General features: G+C 46.8%; 1 protein-coding gene across 1 annotated transcript in view; it reads left to right on the top strand.

Annotated features, from left to right (window-relative positions):
* The window catches only part of HECTD4 (HECT domain containing E3 ubiquitin protein ligase 4), a 127,703-nt gene that overhangs the window by 14,422 nt on the left and 95,621 nt on the right, over positions 1–17,660 (top strand). Inside the window, 6 exon segments of the mRNA XM_015413276.1 lie at positions 1,793–1,963; positions 3,557–3,749; positions 6,060–6,221; positions 9,043–9,156; positions 12,986–13,126; positions 16,000–16,232. Of these exon segments, the coding sequence (XP_015268762.1) occupies positions 1,793–1,963; positions 3,557–3,749; positions 6,060–6,221; positions 9,043–9,156; positions 12,986–13,126; positions 16,000–16,232 (1,014 nt within the window).

Below are 17,660 nucleotides of genomic sequence, written 5' to 3' on the forward strand. Positions count from 1 at the left end.
AGCACTGTGACGACTTTGCCTGCTTCCAAACATGTGCTGTTAAGACTGACTACTTCAGCATGCCTTATCAGTTATTCTTTCTGTCAGTTGCCTTTGGAAAGTGTGCGGTGCTTCAGAAACGTAGATTAGAATTTATCTGTGTGCTTTGTCTTTTTTGTAGCACTTCTTTATTGTAGAAATTTAAGAGCTTTATTGCCTTTTGTCTTGAAGCATAGAAGTGTAGGACTTTAGCACTTGGATGACTGTTCAGAAAAATCTACCTTATGTCTGTCAGAGATGACTCAGTAGCAATCTGTCTTTGAAGGACAGGAATCCAGTATCTAGAATGCCTGTGGATCAGCAAAATATTGCATGCTGGCTGTATCTGTGATTCATGGCCCTGATCCTAAGACTCAGCAAAATAAACCGCCAGTAGGAGTGGTATCAACGGCTGTCCTGCACAGTGCCTCAAAATGTTATGCCAGAGTGGCGGAAGAGACATTGTGCAGTCTGATATACTAGTACAGAGGTTGAGGCTGAGGGCATGAGTGACGCCAGGAGGCTGAGGGCCATGTGCTTTTTAAAACTGTGTTTAATTTGTACATTTAAAGACATTTCTAGTTTCAGTGTTATGATCCATGTCAGGATGGCAAGTGGGGATTGTTCTGTCCTGCTCTGACGTGTAGCTGCCTTATCTACATTGGCCAGTATTTGGCTGTGGTCACACGGTCATTTTGGTCGGGTTTCACCGCTGTTCCCTCTCACATTTAAAATTGCCGACCAGACGCCCACATCCATCTCCCACACCGAAGTGGGCTCACTCGCGCTATCCTCCCGGTTCCCTAGCGAGTTTTCCGACACCAGGGAAATCAAGTACTTTCTGGGTATTTGCGCTTTGAATCCATGATTTTGCCTATCTGGACAGCCATCTCTTGCAGTGATTGCGATTAGGTCATCTGAATGCCCTCCTTCCGGTAGGTTTTTTTTTTTGTGACTTTCACCATTGTGCGCATGCATGCGTATGCGCATATGTGTATGTGCAAATATTATTATTTTTTTAAATTGTGCCACGCCGCCACTTGGGCGGCACAGCTGTCTGGACAGTGCCTGGAACATCGTCGTGAAAAGCAAGCGGTTGGACAAGGGATGTGTGATCATATGAACCCGCTTAGAAATATCCCCGATCAAATCTACAGCGGGAACAAATTGCGATACGCTTGCTGTGTGACCACAGCCTTTGTCTTCTCTGCCCAGCAGATAGGTGGTGTCTTTTTTATCTTTCTTAGCTGTGCTGCTTAACTGGAGATAACCAGGCATCAAAGCTGGGACCACAGGTGTATAAGAAACAGATGCTCCGTCACCCGTCTGTAGCTTCCTGTTTCCTTTGGTTAATTCTATGTTTCAGAGATGTGGATTAATATTATAAAAAAACCAAGAGTGTGAGAGTGCTTATATGGGAGAGCATGTGAACTGAAGCATATTGAACATTTTAGCATTTCAGTGTTTTGATTTGCAAGCATGAGTTTGCAAAGCCATGGGTTTTGTTTGTAGTGATTTCACTGAGCTGTGAAAAAATAAGAAGCAGTTCAGTCTAATTTTTAGGTACTTATATGTGTGTTATGGTGGTGTGTGATTTTTTTCAATAGTCTTAGAAAGCAGTCATTTATTTTAATTGGGCAAATGAGACATGCAAGCCAGCCTGAAGTAGGACTTCTAGAATCGGAGTTCACTGTGTAAATCAGAAAGATATTCAAGACAAAACAAACTCCCTCTTCCCTGCTTACGCCTTTCTTTTTGTGTCATGATGATGCAGGTATGTCAGCTTCTCCCAATGCCAGCAGACCACTTCCCAGTAGGCAGCACTATGACCACTGTACATCTTTCTTCCGATGGGACCTATTTCTACTGGATCTGGTCTCCTGCAAGCTTGAATGAAAAAACCCCCAAGGGACACTCTGTCTTCATGGATGTTTTTGAGCTGATCGTAAGTGCTGTTTCTAAGGTGCTGGCAAAGAATGCAGCTTAGTGCTGCTATTTCCAACACACTTCTGATTTACTCTGCATACTACGTAGGGCAGTGATGGCGAACCTTTCAGGGACTGAGTGCTCAAACTGCGACCCAAAACCCACTTATTTATTGCAAAGGGCCAACACGGCAATTTAACCTGAATAATGAGGTTTTACTTTAGAAAAAACCACTCATACATTAACTTAAGGTGATCCAAACAGAGTAAGGAAAGCAATCCCAAATGCTTTCATTTACTTAAAATTATTTGGCAGAGAATTCGACACTTTAATGATGGTCTGGGCCTGGCTGGGGCGATGGCACGCATGCCCACAGAGAGGGCTCTGAGTGCCACCTCTGGCACCCGTGCCATAGGTTTGCCACCACTGGCGTAGGGTATGCCTGGTTCACTATTTAAAGTCTGTGCCATAGCAGTTCTTCATTCCATGCTGTGGCTTAATTATTTATTGTTTAGATGTTTTCCATCTCAAACCCGGTGGCTTAGGTTATATATCCTTCATATTGTTTTATTATAGCACATGGTTATTATTCATACTGTTATGTACTGAGCCAGTTGCCTTGCAAGACGATGCTGTCAGAGACAGGGTGAGCTTGGGGAGGAATAACAATAGACCATCAGGATCTGGGCAGCCGCCAATTAGGATGCTATGTTGTGTAAATAGCCTGTTGTCGGGAGTGGGTGTGTGACGGGTGTGTCGATCTACGGGCTTATAAGCAGGGCTTCAGCCCTGCTAGAGTCATCTTATGTTCTGCTGAAATCACTTCGTAAACCATGAGCTGATCACTACACGCGTCTCGAACTCAGTATATTTCACATACAGTGCCCTAAAACTAGGTTTCCATGATTAGAAACTATAAGGACCCTGTTCCACAGCTTATGATCTAAAAGACATTATGCTTGTACGGAAGGGGGACTGGGAAGGATACGAGCACAATAAAAGGAGATCGACTGTAGAAGGAAATCAGTCTGCGAAAGCCTGAGAAAAGCAATGGATCATAACGGTGTTTTTATGTTCACAATGGCTAACAGAAGTAGGTGGGACTAAAACGTGACGCAAGGGGGGCCGTGCTTGCTAAGGGTTTAAGCGTAAGCCTTCCCTACCGTGTGTGCAGATTAAATGTCTGATCATGAAGATCTACCCGGGGAGGGTTCATTGCCCACCTTGTCGATGCTGCCGTGGACCACAGTGCCTAAGGAGGTTCTCTCGTGTTATCTTTGTAGGAAGTCAGACTATTCTACCAAACTGTTTTTCTAGTAAATGATTGTTAAGTCTGTTAAGTTAGGTTGTGTTGATTGCTATTCTGTTGTGTGTTGCTCCAGCTGTTTTTAATGTGCAGTTAATTTTTTATAATGTGCAGTTGTTTTTCTTTATATAAAGGAGCAGTTTGAGTTTTATAAGCCCCTGGCGCCAACACCCTACTCAGTGCACTGTACTCAAAGCTCTACATATTTTTTTTCCCTTTTGACCTTGTCTTTGGGGATTTATGTATGATTTAGAGTGAATTTTGTTTCTCCCAAGGAGAATTAAAACTCTTGGATCATCTTAATAGGAGGAAGATGGTGTCTGTGTAGCCAATCCCCTTCAGGAACGCATCATATTAATGAGAAAAGAGGGAGACTCAGCCAAGAGTATCAATGAGATGCTTCTAAGCAGGCTGTCGAGGTACAGGGCCTCTCCATCAGCAACTCTGGCTGCCCTTACTGGCTCCACGATCTCCAATACGCTGAAAGAGGACCAAGCAGGTGAGGAAGGACTTCTTAGCAATAACATTGCACCTTTATTGATTTTGGTTTGTGGATACCTGGTTTTTCCCTTGTGGCTCAAGGTAGCTTCCAATTCTAAATGAAAACTGTCCATAATAAAGTGAAATCTTGTTACACAGCCCCCCTGTGCTGTTCCCGGCAGCATGAGCTGACTCTTAGGGCGATTTCTCACTAGAGCTGCCTCGCAGCACAGCGCCGTTTGCCCCAACACAAACATGTCAATTTCACACCCAAGGCTGCGGGGCTGCATTTGACTCGGGGCTTCGCCCGATTTCCTCCGCAGTTTCATAATCCTCAAAAACCAGGATCACGAAACTGCGCAGGAAATCGGGCGAAGCCCCGAGTCAAAATGCAGCCCCGGAGCTTCGGGTGTGAAATTGACATGTTTGTCGGCGCTGTGCTGCGAGGCAGCTCTAGTGAGAAATCGCTGAGAATTTAACACACAATCATCACTTGTTTAGAATCAACTTTTATTCAACTTTTAAGCATCCAAAGGTTCAGTTTACTCACATTCCCTTTTCATAGAGCTCTTAGGAGCCTTAAAAGTCTTTGAGACTTTTTGAAACGCCGCTTTGGCGGCAGCTGCCACCCCAGCACAAAGATCTTCACTGTGCGACCGAAGGTCAGCTCTACAGCAGCCATTTTGTGGCTGGTTTCACCTCTCGTGGCCGTCATTTTGCGGTTGTGCCCACTATGCTGTGTCAGAATTCCCAAAGTTCCCGCAGGCTGAGAAAGGCCGGGGACTCCTACCTTAGCAAATAAAACAACCTTACAGTTTCTTCTAAAAATGTCTGAGGATGGCACCTTCCTCGTAGACTCTGTCCTACAAAGCGGGAGCTTCTGTTGAAAAGGAGCAGGCTCTGGTAAGATTAGGGTTGCCAAGTCCATCTTCCACCCCCAGCGGGGGACTTTGGGGGCGTTCCTGGAGGGGGCAGGGCATCCCCGACATGATGACGTCACGTTGGGGACGTCCGCTGCCCCCCCCTCACCCGCCCATGCGCCAGATCTCCAGAAACGGCAGTTCCCTGCACTGAAAGGAGCCGGCGTTTCCCTTTTAAATGCAGGAGCCGGCGTTTCCCCTTTAAGAGCAGCCGCATTTCCCTTTTAAGAGCACAAAGCTGGCATTTCCCTGCAAGCTTGCGGCGATTGGGCTTGGGAGGAAACACGGGTTCCACACACTTAAAGGGAGAGAGATGGGTGGCTGTGGGTGTTGGGGGTGGGGCGGGTAGAACCCCCCCAAAAAACAGGGACCCCTGGCAAACCGGGGGATTTGGCAACCCTAGGTAAGATTATGGCAGGCGGAGCCAGAGAACCATGAAATGGGGAGACAGTCCCCCTAATTAGATTACCTTTAAGCTACTTGGGACAGAAAAGAAGATCCCAAGGTATACCCTTCTTCATATGTTGGGCCCACCATAACCTGAGACAGTCCCAATGTTGTCATATAGTGGCCATGAGGTCCAGAGCTTGGCCTGACAGTGCGGCTGTGGCACAGATACTGAAATTATGGTTATCTGTGGTGGTCTTTCAAGATCACCTCTATCATCTCAGCCAGGGAGCTTACTGGCAAATTAGGTGGATGGTAAACCAGTGTCTCTAGCTTTTCCCTGCTGCCCAGTGCAAGGTACATATAGGTCCTTTCCGCACTAGACTTAAGTCCTGGTGCAACGCTGTCCCCAAACTTACATTCTACACTACACTCACCCCTGTAATTATCTCGAGGTGTTTTTTGTTTCCACATTACACTGAGGTCACCCCGGTTTCGCCCCACACTTGTCCCGGGATCAACAGATGCTGTAATAACCAGGGATAAATGCAAGGTATCGTGTCGTGAGTTGAACTCTGATAAAACCAGGGATGAGATCCAAGTGCGGAAAGGTCTTCTGCTTTGAAGCGGCTGACTTTGTACCCAGCTGACGCCCCCATGACTTACAATATCTGATTCATTCAGCCAGGTTCAAGTCAAGCAAGTGTGTATTTAACAGGTATTGGACTGGAGTCCAATCCTTAGAGTTGCTTCTCTGGCGGTGTGGGACACGACACACTCGGGGTTGTCCCGTGAAAACAGCCCGTTTGTGCTCTTACGAAGAATCCGCACATTCCAGGGAATTCTAATGACCTGCCGCCCCTCTTCAAAGTGTTACACATTGAAAGTGGTTGTATCTTTGCTTCTGTTATGTCTCTGGGCTTGAATCCCATTTTGTCTCCAGATCTTTCTCTTCTTGCTTTCCTTTTAATGGGGGAAAGTGTCTTGTTTGCTTCTCACAACTTTTGTCTGAATTTTTCCAGCTGCTAACACAAGTTGTGGCTTGCCTCTCAAAATGCTACGGAAGACTCCGATATACACCTGTGGAACGTATTTGGTGATGTTGGTCCCACCTCCGGGTGGTTCTGGCAGCTCCGCCACACGGTCTCTTTTTGGTGGAACAAGTGGTTTGTCGTCCTTAAAAAGTGAGTTCTCTGCAGCCTGCCTGCCTGCCTGCCTGCCTCACTTCTGCTCGCTCTGCTGGCCTCAGAAATTGGCAAAGCGTTCTGTCAGATGGTCTGTTTGGTAGCAGTTTTCTCATTTTCACCCAGTCTTGTTTTGGGAACCCTTTTCTTTTGCTCAGCCTCCAAGGGAGAGTTTCCTCCCAGTCCCTTCTCAGTGGTTGGCCAGTTCAGGACTTAGCTCGAGCTCAGGCGAGGCTAGCCAAAGTTCAGTCCCAAACCAGTGTTCGGCTCAGGCTTTATCCCTGGAGTACATGAGGGTGATGCGGCTGCGTGTTTGTACAGCCCCAGCTGTGTACATAGACTTTGCTTGGGTGGTTGCTGATCTACAGCAACCACGGCATCACCACCCCATGAAAGTGGTTGTACGATAAACTTCTAAAAAACTAGAACAAAGTTTGTGTCTACCACTGTGGCTTCAGACCAACACGGCTACCAGGGTTCCCTCAAAGCCGAGCTAGTGTGAGCCGGCTCACAGTTTTCTAGCCTCTGGCTCACACACTTTTGTCTCCGCTCAGGAAGGAGGGCTCCAGAGCAAACTGATTGATGTAGCAGCCAAATCCCTCGCTCACACCTTTAATGGCAGTCACTCATCAAGTAGAATTTTTGCTCACAAGACTCCACAGCTTGGAGGGAGCGTAGCTTCCCACCCTTAATTGAAACCCATTATTGTGAGTCCTATCCTCTGCTGCCAACAGGAACAGCTCCCTGCCCTCCTCTTGACAGCCCCTCAAACACTTACAAGAGAGAGAGAGAGAGAGAACAGACCCTGGTATCAGTGTTCCCTCTAAGCTGAGTTAGTGTGAGCCGGCTCACAGTTCTTTAGCCTCCGGCTCACACATTTTTGTCTTCGCTCAGGAAAGATGGCTCCAGAGCAAACTGATTTATGCAGCAGCCCAATCCCTCACTGACACCTTTAATGGCAGTCACTCACCAAGTAGAATTTTTGCTCACAGGACTCCACAGCCTAGAGGGAGCATTGCAGTTTTCCCTCTAAGCTGAGTTAGTGTGAGCCAGTTCACAGTTTTTTAGCTTCCGGCTCACATTTTTGTCTTCGCTCAGGAAAGATGGCTCCAGAGCCAACTGATCAGCAGCTAAATCCCTCGCTCACACCTTTAATGGCAGTCGCCCACCAAGTAGAATTTTTGCTCACAAGACTCCACAGCTTAGAGGGAGCATTGACGGCTACCCACCTATTCTAAAACACTATCATAACATTCATCAATAAATCTGTATCAACACATTTCTAAAATAATATGTGTGACAGTATCAGTCTTTGGCACATCCTAAGTAAAACAACAATATGGAGCAAACAGGAATTCATTGATCAGTTCTTCATATCTGATTAACCTACATTAAGTTTGGCCAAAATCTTTCAAAGTAAAGCAGAAGCGCTTTTTACATTTTTTATTTTTAAAATCAAAGAAAACAGTTCATACTGCCCCCTCTAAGCTGTGGAGTCTTGTGAGCAAAAATTCTTTGTGAGCGACTGGCTTTAAAGTTGTGAACGAGCAATTTGGCTCCTGCATAAATTAGTTTGCTCTGGAGCTGTCCTTCCTGAGCTGAGAGAAAAATGTGTGAGCCGGAGGCTAAAAACCTGTGAGCTAGCTCACACTAAATCAGCTCAGAGGGAACACTGCGATACAACTGTGCATTACCAGGAAATCTTATGTCCCATAATTGCTCCGTAACATATCTCCTTACAAATCTGTATGTGTCTTGCTTCTCTTCCGTATTAAGTTGGGTTAGTCAGGAGAGTAGCGGTCCATCAACTTTGGCAGTTTTTGTGATTTCTGTGCATCAGAAATATATATTCTTGCTACAGTCACCAGGACAGCAACTTAATTCCATATCTCAAGGTCCAAAATAATTCTTAAAGAAGCCCAGCCAAAGCACCCTCATAGTAAGAATCCCACAAGGCTGAAAAATAGTAAGAATTCCCCAAAAGCTGAAAATCTTGTTAAGCTCAGTCATAAATTGCCAAGAGGACTGGACTAAAAATAATAATAATTCAGTAGTAGTCTACCTCACTTACTATGAATTCCTGTTCTGTACTATTATTAGAATATAGTAGGAATTGATACTATTATAATGTATCATTTTCTGTGTATTTCTGGTAGTGACATGAATATTGTTAAAATACATTAGGAGTTTATTGATCTAAATGCTTCCACAGGGTGCTTTGTATTTGTTCTTGTTTAGGACATTGATTCCCAATTTTGTGTGTCTGGTTTCTAGCCTGTAACAGAGAGTGGGGAGAGAGGCTGCGAGAGAGAGGCTGAGATTGCCAGCGAGAAGTAGAAAGACACAGCATATGGGAAGAAGAGTAACTTGCGTTTAAAAATGTGAAATGTTGAAAGTGTCTTGGGGGCCTTTTTTATCCCTGCTTAGTAAACATGGCTGGCCTTCCAAAAGCCGGGAAGAACAGGCACACATGAACTCTGAGAGCTGTCTTATTTTGAGTCAAGCCATCGGTCCATCTTGACCCATTATTGTCTTCTCCAACTGGCAGAGATCTGTCCCATCATTTGACATCTTATCTTTTTTTCAAATGGCAATGCTGGGGATTGAACCCGTGACCTTCTGCAAAGTAGGGGCTCTATCACCGAGTGATGGCTCATCCCCCTAGACATTCCAGGTCAAAAGGTGTGGCTTCCAATCGTGTTCCAGTCCCAGTGTCTCTCACCTTAGAAACTAAGCACTTCCCGTAGGCACAGTGGAAGACTTTATTACTTGAAAAATATATCAGGTTTTGAGAGATTGATTGGAGGTTCTTTGTTTAAAGTTCTGGCTTCAAGCTTGGTGTTCAATATATCAGACGGGCAGTTTGCAAGCCGAGCGGATCTCATCGATGCTGCCGGGAGCTCACTTGGACGCAGTGCCCTTGTTCCCGGTCTAGGTAAGGAATGAAGATGCATTTTATACATGACCTGCTGTTTGAAACAACAGGACCCGAGAGCTCAGATTATAATAAACTCCTTCAGGAAGAAGCTGGTTGGCTATAAACAGTTCACAAGTTGAACCCTGCCCTTTCTTGACTGTGCAAATAACTTATTAAAGGAAGGGGAAGCCAATAAAATATACAAATAAGAGGCAATTACTGGCATATAATTACGGAACCACTATCTGAAACTGTAAACTTGCTTTGAACCTTATTAAGGGGTTGACACCACTCCTCCAGGAAGTCAATTAAAATGCCAATAAGCAACATATATTGGCACAAACTTAAAGAAGGGATCAGGCAGATCAGTAGACAGGAGCAGTAAGTGCTGTACGAAGCTTCCTTTGAACACTTCTTAGTTTACTGGGGTTTTAAACCGCATGGCTCTGTAGTGTGTGTGTGTGGGGGGGGAATAGGGGGAGAGAGAGACACCTGTTGAGACATTGGTGGTGGGGGGAGGTCGGGGGAAGCTGATTTTTAATGGCTTTCTTAGGAAAGCTGGAGATCCTCAGGTGTTCTGTTAGAAACCTGCTTCTCGTAAGGATGCGCAATTCAGATTTGGAAATATTTGGCATTTACCAGATAATCCTAGAATCACAGAGTCGGAAGGGGCCACACAGGCCATCTAGTCTAACCCCCTGCTCAATGCAGGATCAGCCTAGATCATCCCTGACCAGGGTTTGTCCAGAACAGAACCATAACGTCACGTTCTGGATATTTCCAACTTTAATAATTCCATATATTCAGAATAATTCTGGGTGTTCAGAGTCATATTGGTCCTTTCCGCACTAGACCTTAAACCCTGGTTCAACCCTGTCCCCGAACTTACATTCTACACCAAACGCGAGTTCACCCCTGTAATTATCTCAGGGTATTTTTACATTCTATGCTACACTCGAGTTCAGCCCTGTAATTATCTCGGGGTATTTTTTGTTTCCACATTACACTGAGGTCACCCCGGTTTCGCCCCACACTTGTCCCGGGATAAACGGACGCTGTAATAACCAGGGATAAATGCAAGGAGTATCGTGTCCCGAGTTGAACCAGGGATGAGATCCAAGTGCGGAAAGGACCATTGACTCTGATAGAGAACAGGCTGGGCTGAGTGGGAAATGAAAGTGAAGCCCTGTCCCAGGCCCGTAGCCAGGATTTTTTAGTTTTTTTTTTGGGGGGGGGGCTTTTAAAAAGGGGGCACTGAAATTCGCACACCACCCCCGCATGCTGCCCCACTTCTCCCCCCCCCCAAGCATTTAAAGGGTCCCTTTAAATGCTTTGAGGGAGAAGCCAGGGATAGGCCTTGCGCACCTGCACTCCGGGCCACGAATCCGCAGCTTGGAGTGCAGGTGCACACAGCCTCCCCCGGCTTCTCCTCAAAAGTCGTGGGGGCCCTGGGAAGAAGTCAGGGGGCCGGGTCCTGGGAGGCCCCATTGTAGCGACAGGCCAGCCCTGTCCCCAGAAAGCCCGAGGGCCAACCTCATGTCTGCCCTGGGGACGTTGCTGCCACCACGTCGCAGGGGCCCGATCCTGGCAGACACAAGGACCCCGGCAGGTCTGCTTTGATCCTGATCTGTACTGCTGTGTTTTTGCCAAGGGAGGGGGAGCCGGGCGAGAGCAAAGCCTGTTCTTGACGTCTGACTGCCCTTATGGAATCCTGGAGGACTTTCTCCTTGGCCAGGTCCGGCTGAAAGGGCGGCACAGCTGCTCTGTAATTCTCCTGCTCTCCCCTGACCAGGTGTTGTCGATCAGTGCGCTCCACGCTGAGACAGTAGTTCTCCCCGTGGCCCTTCCTGCACCCGAGTGATTCTTGCTTCTCTCCCTGGCATACTTAATTATGATTTGGTGCTGTTGACGTCGGGATAAGATTCTGGGTTAGTGGGCTCAGTGCTGGGCTTCCCTGAGGTGCCGCCGCCCAGGGCGTGGAATGCTTCTGCCTGGCGCCCCTTCCCTTCTGCGTTGTTTTCCAAACAGAGACAGGCTTGTGTGGTTTCCCCGTTGTTGCTGCGGCTGCCAGTCCAGCACAGAGGCTACAGGGCTGCCACATGGCAAAGTATCTTTGTCGTTTCCCTGACCCTGTTCCATGGCAGCAGCTCCCCACCCCCCCCCACACACACCCAATGTGACCCAGGGGCTTTTTCAGAGTGTTTTTTTTAAAAAACTGGCAATTGAATATCCTTATAAGAGGCTGATTTCTCTGAATTCCCAGCTTTCATTTTCTTTTTAAAAAGTAATTCTCTGGTCACTTTCATGGCGGAGAGTTACCTTTCCCTTATATCTTTGCAGTAAAAGTAAAGGCAAAGGTTTCCCTTGCTCGAAAGCCAGTCGAATCCGACTCTAGGGGTGCGGCGCTCATCTCTTTTTCCAATCCGAAGAGCCAGCGCTGTCCAAAGACGTTTCCGTGGTCATGTGGCTGGCAAGTGAGCTCCCGTCTCTGGTCCCAGCTCCTGCCAACCTAGCAGTTTGAAAGCAAGAAATTGCAAGTAGATAAATAGGTACCGCTTCAGTGGGAAGGTAACAGGGTTGCAATAAAAGGAGAGAGGTAATTAAAAAAAAAAGGAAGGTGGGAATTCGGTGAACCTCATATAGACTGTACAATGTTACAGCAGTATTCAGTTGCTAGTTTTTTAAGAAAGCCTTCCCCAGTGTTGGCGGTGGGTATGAATGTATTTATTTATTTATTATATTTATAACGCGCTCTCCCTACAAGCGGGCTCAGGGCGGCTCACATTGCCTGGCACAGTGTGCCAAGGTTCCTATACATCAGACATTTAAAACTTAAGACACTATTAAAACATTTAAGCAATCAACAATATTCAAGTAAAGTGCAGTCAGTGATTATTACGCAAGATGGCATAACATGTCATGTAGGCTCAGATGGTTACAGGCTCCTAAGCGTACTGGCTCAAACTGCAGGGACAGAAGCAGGGAAATGGCTGCGGTAAGAGTGGGGCTGGAAAAATCTGAACTTTCCCCACCCAGACAGCAGAAATCTAGGCTTTGATGCGACCTTTCCCAAAATTTCACTGCAGAGCAAGTTAGGGGGAGATGGGCGATAAGCCAGGGAAGCCTCAGGAGGGGCAGAAATGCACCATGACGCCCTGGGGAAGCACGAAAAACCCTACTTCCCAACACAACATTGAACCCAGGGCAAATAACCTGTGTGTCAATGGCCTTCCAACTGCTGAGGGCAGGAGTGTAACTGCACGTTCCCTTCCATTCGGAGACAATGGGTTGCCTCTCCACTGCCAGCTATCTCCTACCCTGGGTATTTGCCCACCCCCGTGACACACTGTTCATGGTTCTGATTCCCCAGGCTGCAGTCTTGCCCGATGGTGAGGCAGTGCTGCCTGGCAGTTGTGGTGATTCATCCATTCAGCTCTTTGGGATTGGCACAGGAAAGGGTCGTATGTGGGAAATAGCTGTTTCATATTGATTTTAATGGGATGTTGAATATTTGGGCCTGTATGCTACCCTTCTGCTCAGCAGAGCCTGATGGCTTCCTCCCTCTTAAGGAGGTTTCCTCCACGGAAGCGAGTCTTCTGCCGGAGAAAGGCTTCCTGGGACTTCAGACGCTGCTGAGTGAAGTTGGATAATTTCCACAAGCCTTGGAAACTCCAAATATTTTTAAATTCCAAATCTAAAGGCTTACAACGATCTCTTTGCCCCACTTCGAGCAGCGTTATCACAGTGTTAGTTGTGGGATGGAAGGGGGTTGGGGGTTATTACAGACCAAAAGTATTTTGAGTCCTAACTGTTTTGACTGATGGGCATCTTTATTGTTTGTGTCCAGGTGCGTGCTATGATGCTATGAACAACATGGTCTGGACGTGCTCAAATGACTATATTGATCAGTGGTGCAATCCTGGGAATCAAGCCTTCCACTACGTCTGCCAGAGGCTAGGAGTCAGCCATCTCATTTTGGAGCCAAAAGGTACGGGGGAAATCGACAGTCGGCACTCTGGACAGAGACAGGCAGCCCAGGAAGTGAGCAGTGACTCACGAAAGCTCCTCCCCTGCCACAAATTTTATTAGTCTTTAAGGTGCTTCTGGACTCTTGGGGTGATTTCCCACAAGCGCTGCTCCGCGCTCACTCCTCCTTTTTGCCCCGATGGTACATGTCAATTTCACACAAGCTGCTGCGCGGCCACATTTTGCCCCGCAGCTTCGTGCGATTTCCCCCACATCTACTCAATCCTCAAAAAACAGGATTGAGTAGACGCGGGGGAAATCGCACGAAGCTGCGGGGCAAAATGCGGCCGCGCAGCAGCTTGTGTGAAATTGACACGTACCATCGGGCCAAAGAGAAGAGTGAGCGCCTAGCAGCGCTTGTGGGAAATCACCCTTGCTCTTTTCTACTGCTACGTACAGACTAACATGGCGACCCGTCTCGATCTAAGCCCAGGTTGGTGAGGCTTTCCTCTAAGCCTTTTGCACCTTACCAAGGAACTGGCAGTGCAGAATTGCACTTTTGCACACCAGGTTATTTAAGGAATACATAGGGCCTTTGAAGTTCTGCAGCTTCATAAATTTACAGGCTGCAGAACTCAAGTCTGGTGAGTTCTTTGCGTTCCATGGAAGTGTGCTGAAGTAAGGCAGCTGAGTGTTTCAGCCGCAGAGGAAGTACACAGAAATATGCTTTGGAATACAAGCATTAGCAGTGAAGTATTTCTGTGTTTTTATTTATTTTATTTAAAACCTGTCTAGGCCGCCTTTCCACCCAATTCAGGGTCCTTAAGATGTTAAACATTAAAACAAAACAGTGAAACATTTCAGGCATTAAAAAGCATTTAAAACGCAAAAATATATTTGAAACCATTTAATAAAACATGACAAACACGTAACACACACAGGCAGGGAAGCGTGATGATATAACTCATACAGCAAATAGAAATTTCAGAGTATTTCATAATTATTAATACGATATCACCTCTGTAAAAACCTTGTTAAGTGGGACCAGGGCTTTTTTTTGTAGAAAAAGCCCAGCAGGAACTCATTAGCATAATAGGCCACACCCAACAGCAGAAATTCATTTGCTTATTAGGACACACCCCTGACAGCACAGCTCATTAGCATATTAGGCCACACACCCCACGTTCGCAGAAGTGTGGTCATCCAGCCACACCAACCTTTTGCTTCTTATTCTGTTTACTTCGTTTGTTGTCAAAGCCCAGGGCTTTTTTATAGTAGGAACTCCTTTGCATGTTAGGCCACACACCCCTAATGTAGCCAGTCCTAATGAGTTTCTGCTGTTGGGTATGGCCTATTATGCTAATGAGTTCCTGCTGGATGTGGCCAACTCGGGAGCCAGCCGGAACTCCGTTCCTGTGAATTCCTGCCCAAAAATAGCCCTGAGTGGGACCATTTTACAGATGAGAAACTTGTTATCCACACTGTGGCTGGCTGGTGTCGCTTTCTCCATTACTGCCGTGGCTGTTAATGAAATGCAACAGCAGTGGGACTTCCACACATTTATGTGGCCTTAGATTGCAAAAGAGCGATTCACCGAGTGATACACCAATAAGTACATGACAAGAGGGGAATTTTGAATCCCTTCTCTGAAATCCAAGCCCGTGTATCTGATTGGCTACTTTTTTGAATGCTTTTGGTTTTGTGCAATAATTGGGATAAAAATGTATTAAGTAGCTATTTTGGGTGACTGTGGTTTAAATATGCAAATATGACATCTGGTGCCCATCATGGGATTTGATGTTCTGAGAACAAAAGCTGTAAATTGTTCAGAGTATGTTTCTGGCCCTTCTGGATGAGAAGACACTGAAAATGTATGGGTCTTCTCTGGAGGAGGGACCAGAAAGCCCAGACAATCCTGGCAAAGTTTTCTAGTAGCCAGCAGAAGTGTTTTCTGTAGCCATCACTGACCTCATCTCTCTTTCTCTCCCCGGACGGTGGATCAGGATGGGTAGCTGCGTTAATCTGTCTGTAAGCAGTAGGAAAGAGCAAGAGTCCAGTAGCACCTTAAAGACTAGCAATTTATGGCAGGGTATGAGCTTTTGTGTGGCGCTGCGGTGGCTCAAGGGGTTAAGATGCTGAACTGCAGGCTGTGGAAGGTCAGTAATTCAGCAGTTCAAGACCCGAGTGGCCGCATGACAGAGTGAGCTCCCGTCTCTAGTTCCAGCTTCTGCCAACCTAGCAGTTCGAAAGCAAGAAATTGCAAGTAGATCAATAGGTACCGCTTCGGTGGGAAGGTAACAGCGTTCTGTGCGCCTTGGTGTTTAGTCATGCCGGCCACATGACCACGGAAACGTCTTCGGACAGCGCTGGCTCTTCGGCTTTGAAACGGAGATGAGCACCACAACCCTAGAGTCGGACTCGACTGGCTTTCGAGCAAGGGAACCTTTACCTTTACCTTTAGGAGCTTTTGTGAGTCACTGCTCACTTCTTCAGATACGAGACGGTGGTTGCTGGTTACTCAAATCTTACAGCCAGCCTTATCCCCAAAACCATGCCCATTTCTTGTTTGCTTTCCATACACATGTATCTATGATGCTGTGTTACGGCCTCAGACATTGCTCAGACTAGCCCAGTGTTGTCTACTCCGGCAGACAGCAGGTGCCGGCCGAGACCTCAGCCCTGCAGAGCACCTGCTCTGCCAATGAGCCACGGACCACAGTGTCCTTCCAGCAGTTTCTTCAATTAGGTGCAGATCGTATTTCCAAAGTTATGCAGGTGTCTTGTAAATTAATTTTCTCTACAATAGGCTCAGAGTACATAAAGCCCGGTAACTTGAAAGACACGTTACGTAGCTGCAAGACGTATCCTTAGGTTTGTTGCTCTGTTTTCTTCTAGGAGATGCCATAACCACAAACGAGGTTATCAACCAGTTACTACACCATGTTGGTGCCATGTGTATCCATCAGCTCAACCTGCTTGCAGCAAGTAACAACCTTCCAATTACAAATTTTTTGGGCAAGCAACACCCAATTGAAGCTCATCACCTCAGCAGCATTTGTGACATAATGGAGAAAGCCATGGTCAACGGAGACACCTGTATTATACGTTGTATCCTGGTTGTCTTCCAGGTAGGCGTTGTGTGTGTGTGTTCATGTCACAAGCAGTGTTCCCTCTAAGCTGAGTTAGTATGACCTAGCTCACAGTTTTTCAGCCTCCGGCTCACACATTTTTGCCTTAGCTCAGAAAGGATGGCTCCAGAGCAAACGAACTTATGCAGTAGCCAAATTGTTTGCTCACAGCTTTAATGCCAGGAACTCACAAAGTAAAATTTTTGCTCACAAGACTCCACAGCTTAGAGGGAACATTGGTCACAAGCAATGCTTTCAGCTCCTGTTACACGTGTTGTCCTATTCTGAATGTCTGCCAAAAGTTTTCTGTATATTGGCTCCAGTATTCAGGAGGTACTTAGGTGCAGTCCCCTTAGCCTGGAACAGATGTGTGCAAACTGAGAATTCTCTCAAAACTGTCTCTAACCTTCTTGGGAGCTACATGCAAAGTAAGAGGGCGATTTCTCACTAGAGCTGCCTCGCAGCGCAGCCGGCGTTTGCCCCGACACAAACATGTCAATTTCACACCCGAGGCTGCGGGGCTGCATTTGACCTGCGGCTTCGCCTGATTCCCTCCGCAGTTTCATGATCCTCAAAAACCAGGATCACGAAACTGCGGGAATCGGGTGACGGCGAGTCAAAATGCAGCCCCGCAGCCTCGGGTGTGAAATTGACATGTTTGTGTCGGGGCAAACGCCGGCTGCGCTGCGAGGCAGCTCTAGTGAGAAATCGCCCAGAATGTCAACACTGGTGGAGTTCTGGGCCCTTTACAAGTGTTGGGACACCGGCAAATGCCTCACCTTGTCATTCTCTCGAGCCAGCTCTGGGTTTCTGTACTTCCTCAGTCTTGCAAGTAGAAGAGAAGAAGAGATTGGATTTATACCCTGCCCTTCACTCGAAGTCTCAGAGTGGCTTACAAACTCCTTTCCCTTTCCCCTCCCCACAACTGACACCTTGTGAGGTAGGTGGGGCTGAGAGAGCTCTGACAGGAACTGCTCTTTTCAAGAACACCTTGACAGAACTTTGGCTTTCCCAAGGTCATCCAGCAGCTGCGAGTGGAGGAGTGGGGAATCAAACCGGTTCTCCCAGATCAGAGTCCGCGCACTTAACCAAGACACCAAACTGGCTCTCAAGTACCATTGGGTCCTTCCCAACAGGGAAAACAGTGACAGCTGTCAAGGTGTGTAATTGGGACGAAGTTCGTGTTCTCAGCCCAAGGGGGCCTGCCAAGCTGCTTAGCTTCTGAATTTTAGAAAACAAAGCCCAACACTTCTGTCCAGTTTTGACAGCTGCTGTCGTTTTTTCCTGCTGTTGTGTATTATGTGTATTCAGTTCAATTGTATTATAGTCCATGTTGCTTTAGGTGCTTCCCTGGCAGTGAAGCAATTTATAAGAACATAAGATCAAACCAGTAGTCCAGTTTGGTGTAGTGGTTAAGTGCGCAGACTC

The sequence above is a fragment of the Gekko japonicus genome, unplaced genomic scaffold (genome assembly GCF_001447785.1).
Source record: "Gekko japonicus isolate JY-2015 unplaced genomic scaffold, Gekko_japonicus_V1.1 scaffold10, whole genome shotgun sequence".
Taxonomy (NCBI): Eukaryota; Metazoa; Chordata; class Lepidosauria; order Squamata; family Gekkonidae; genus Gekko; species Gekko japonicus.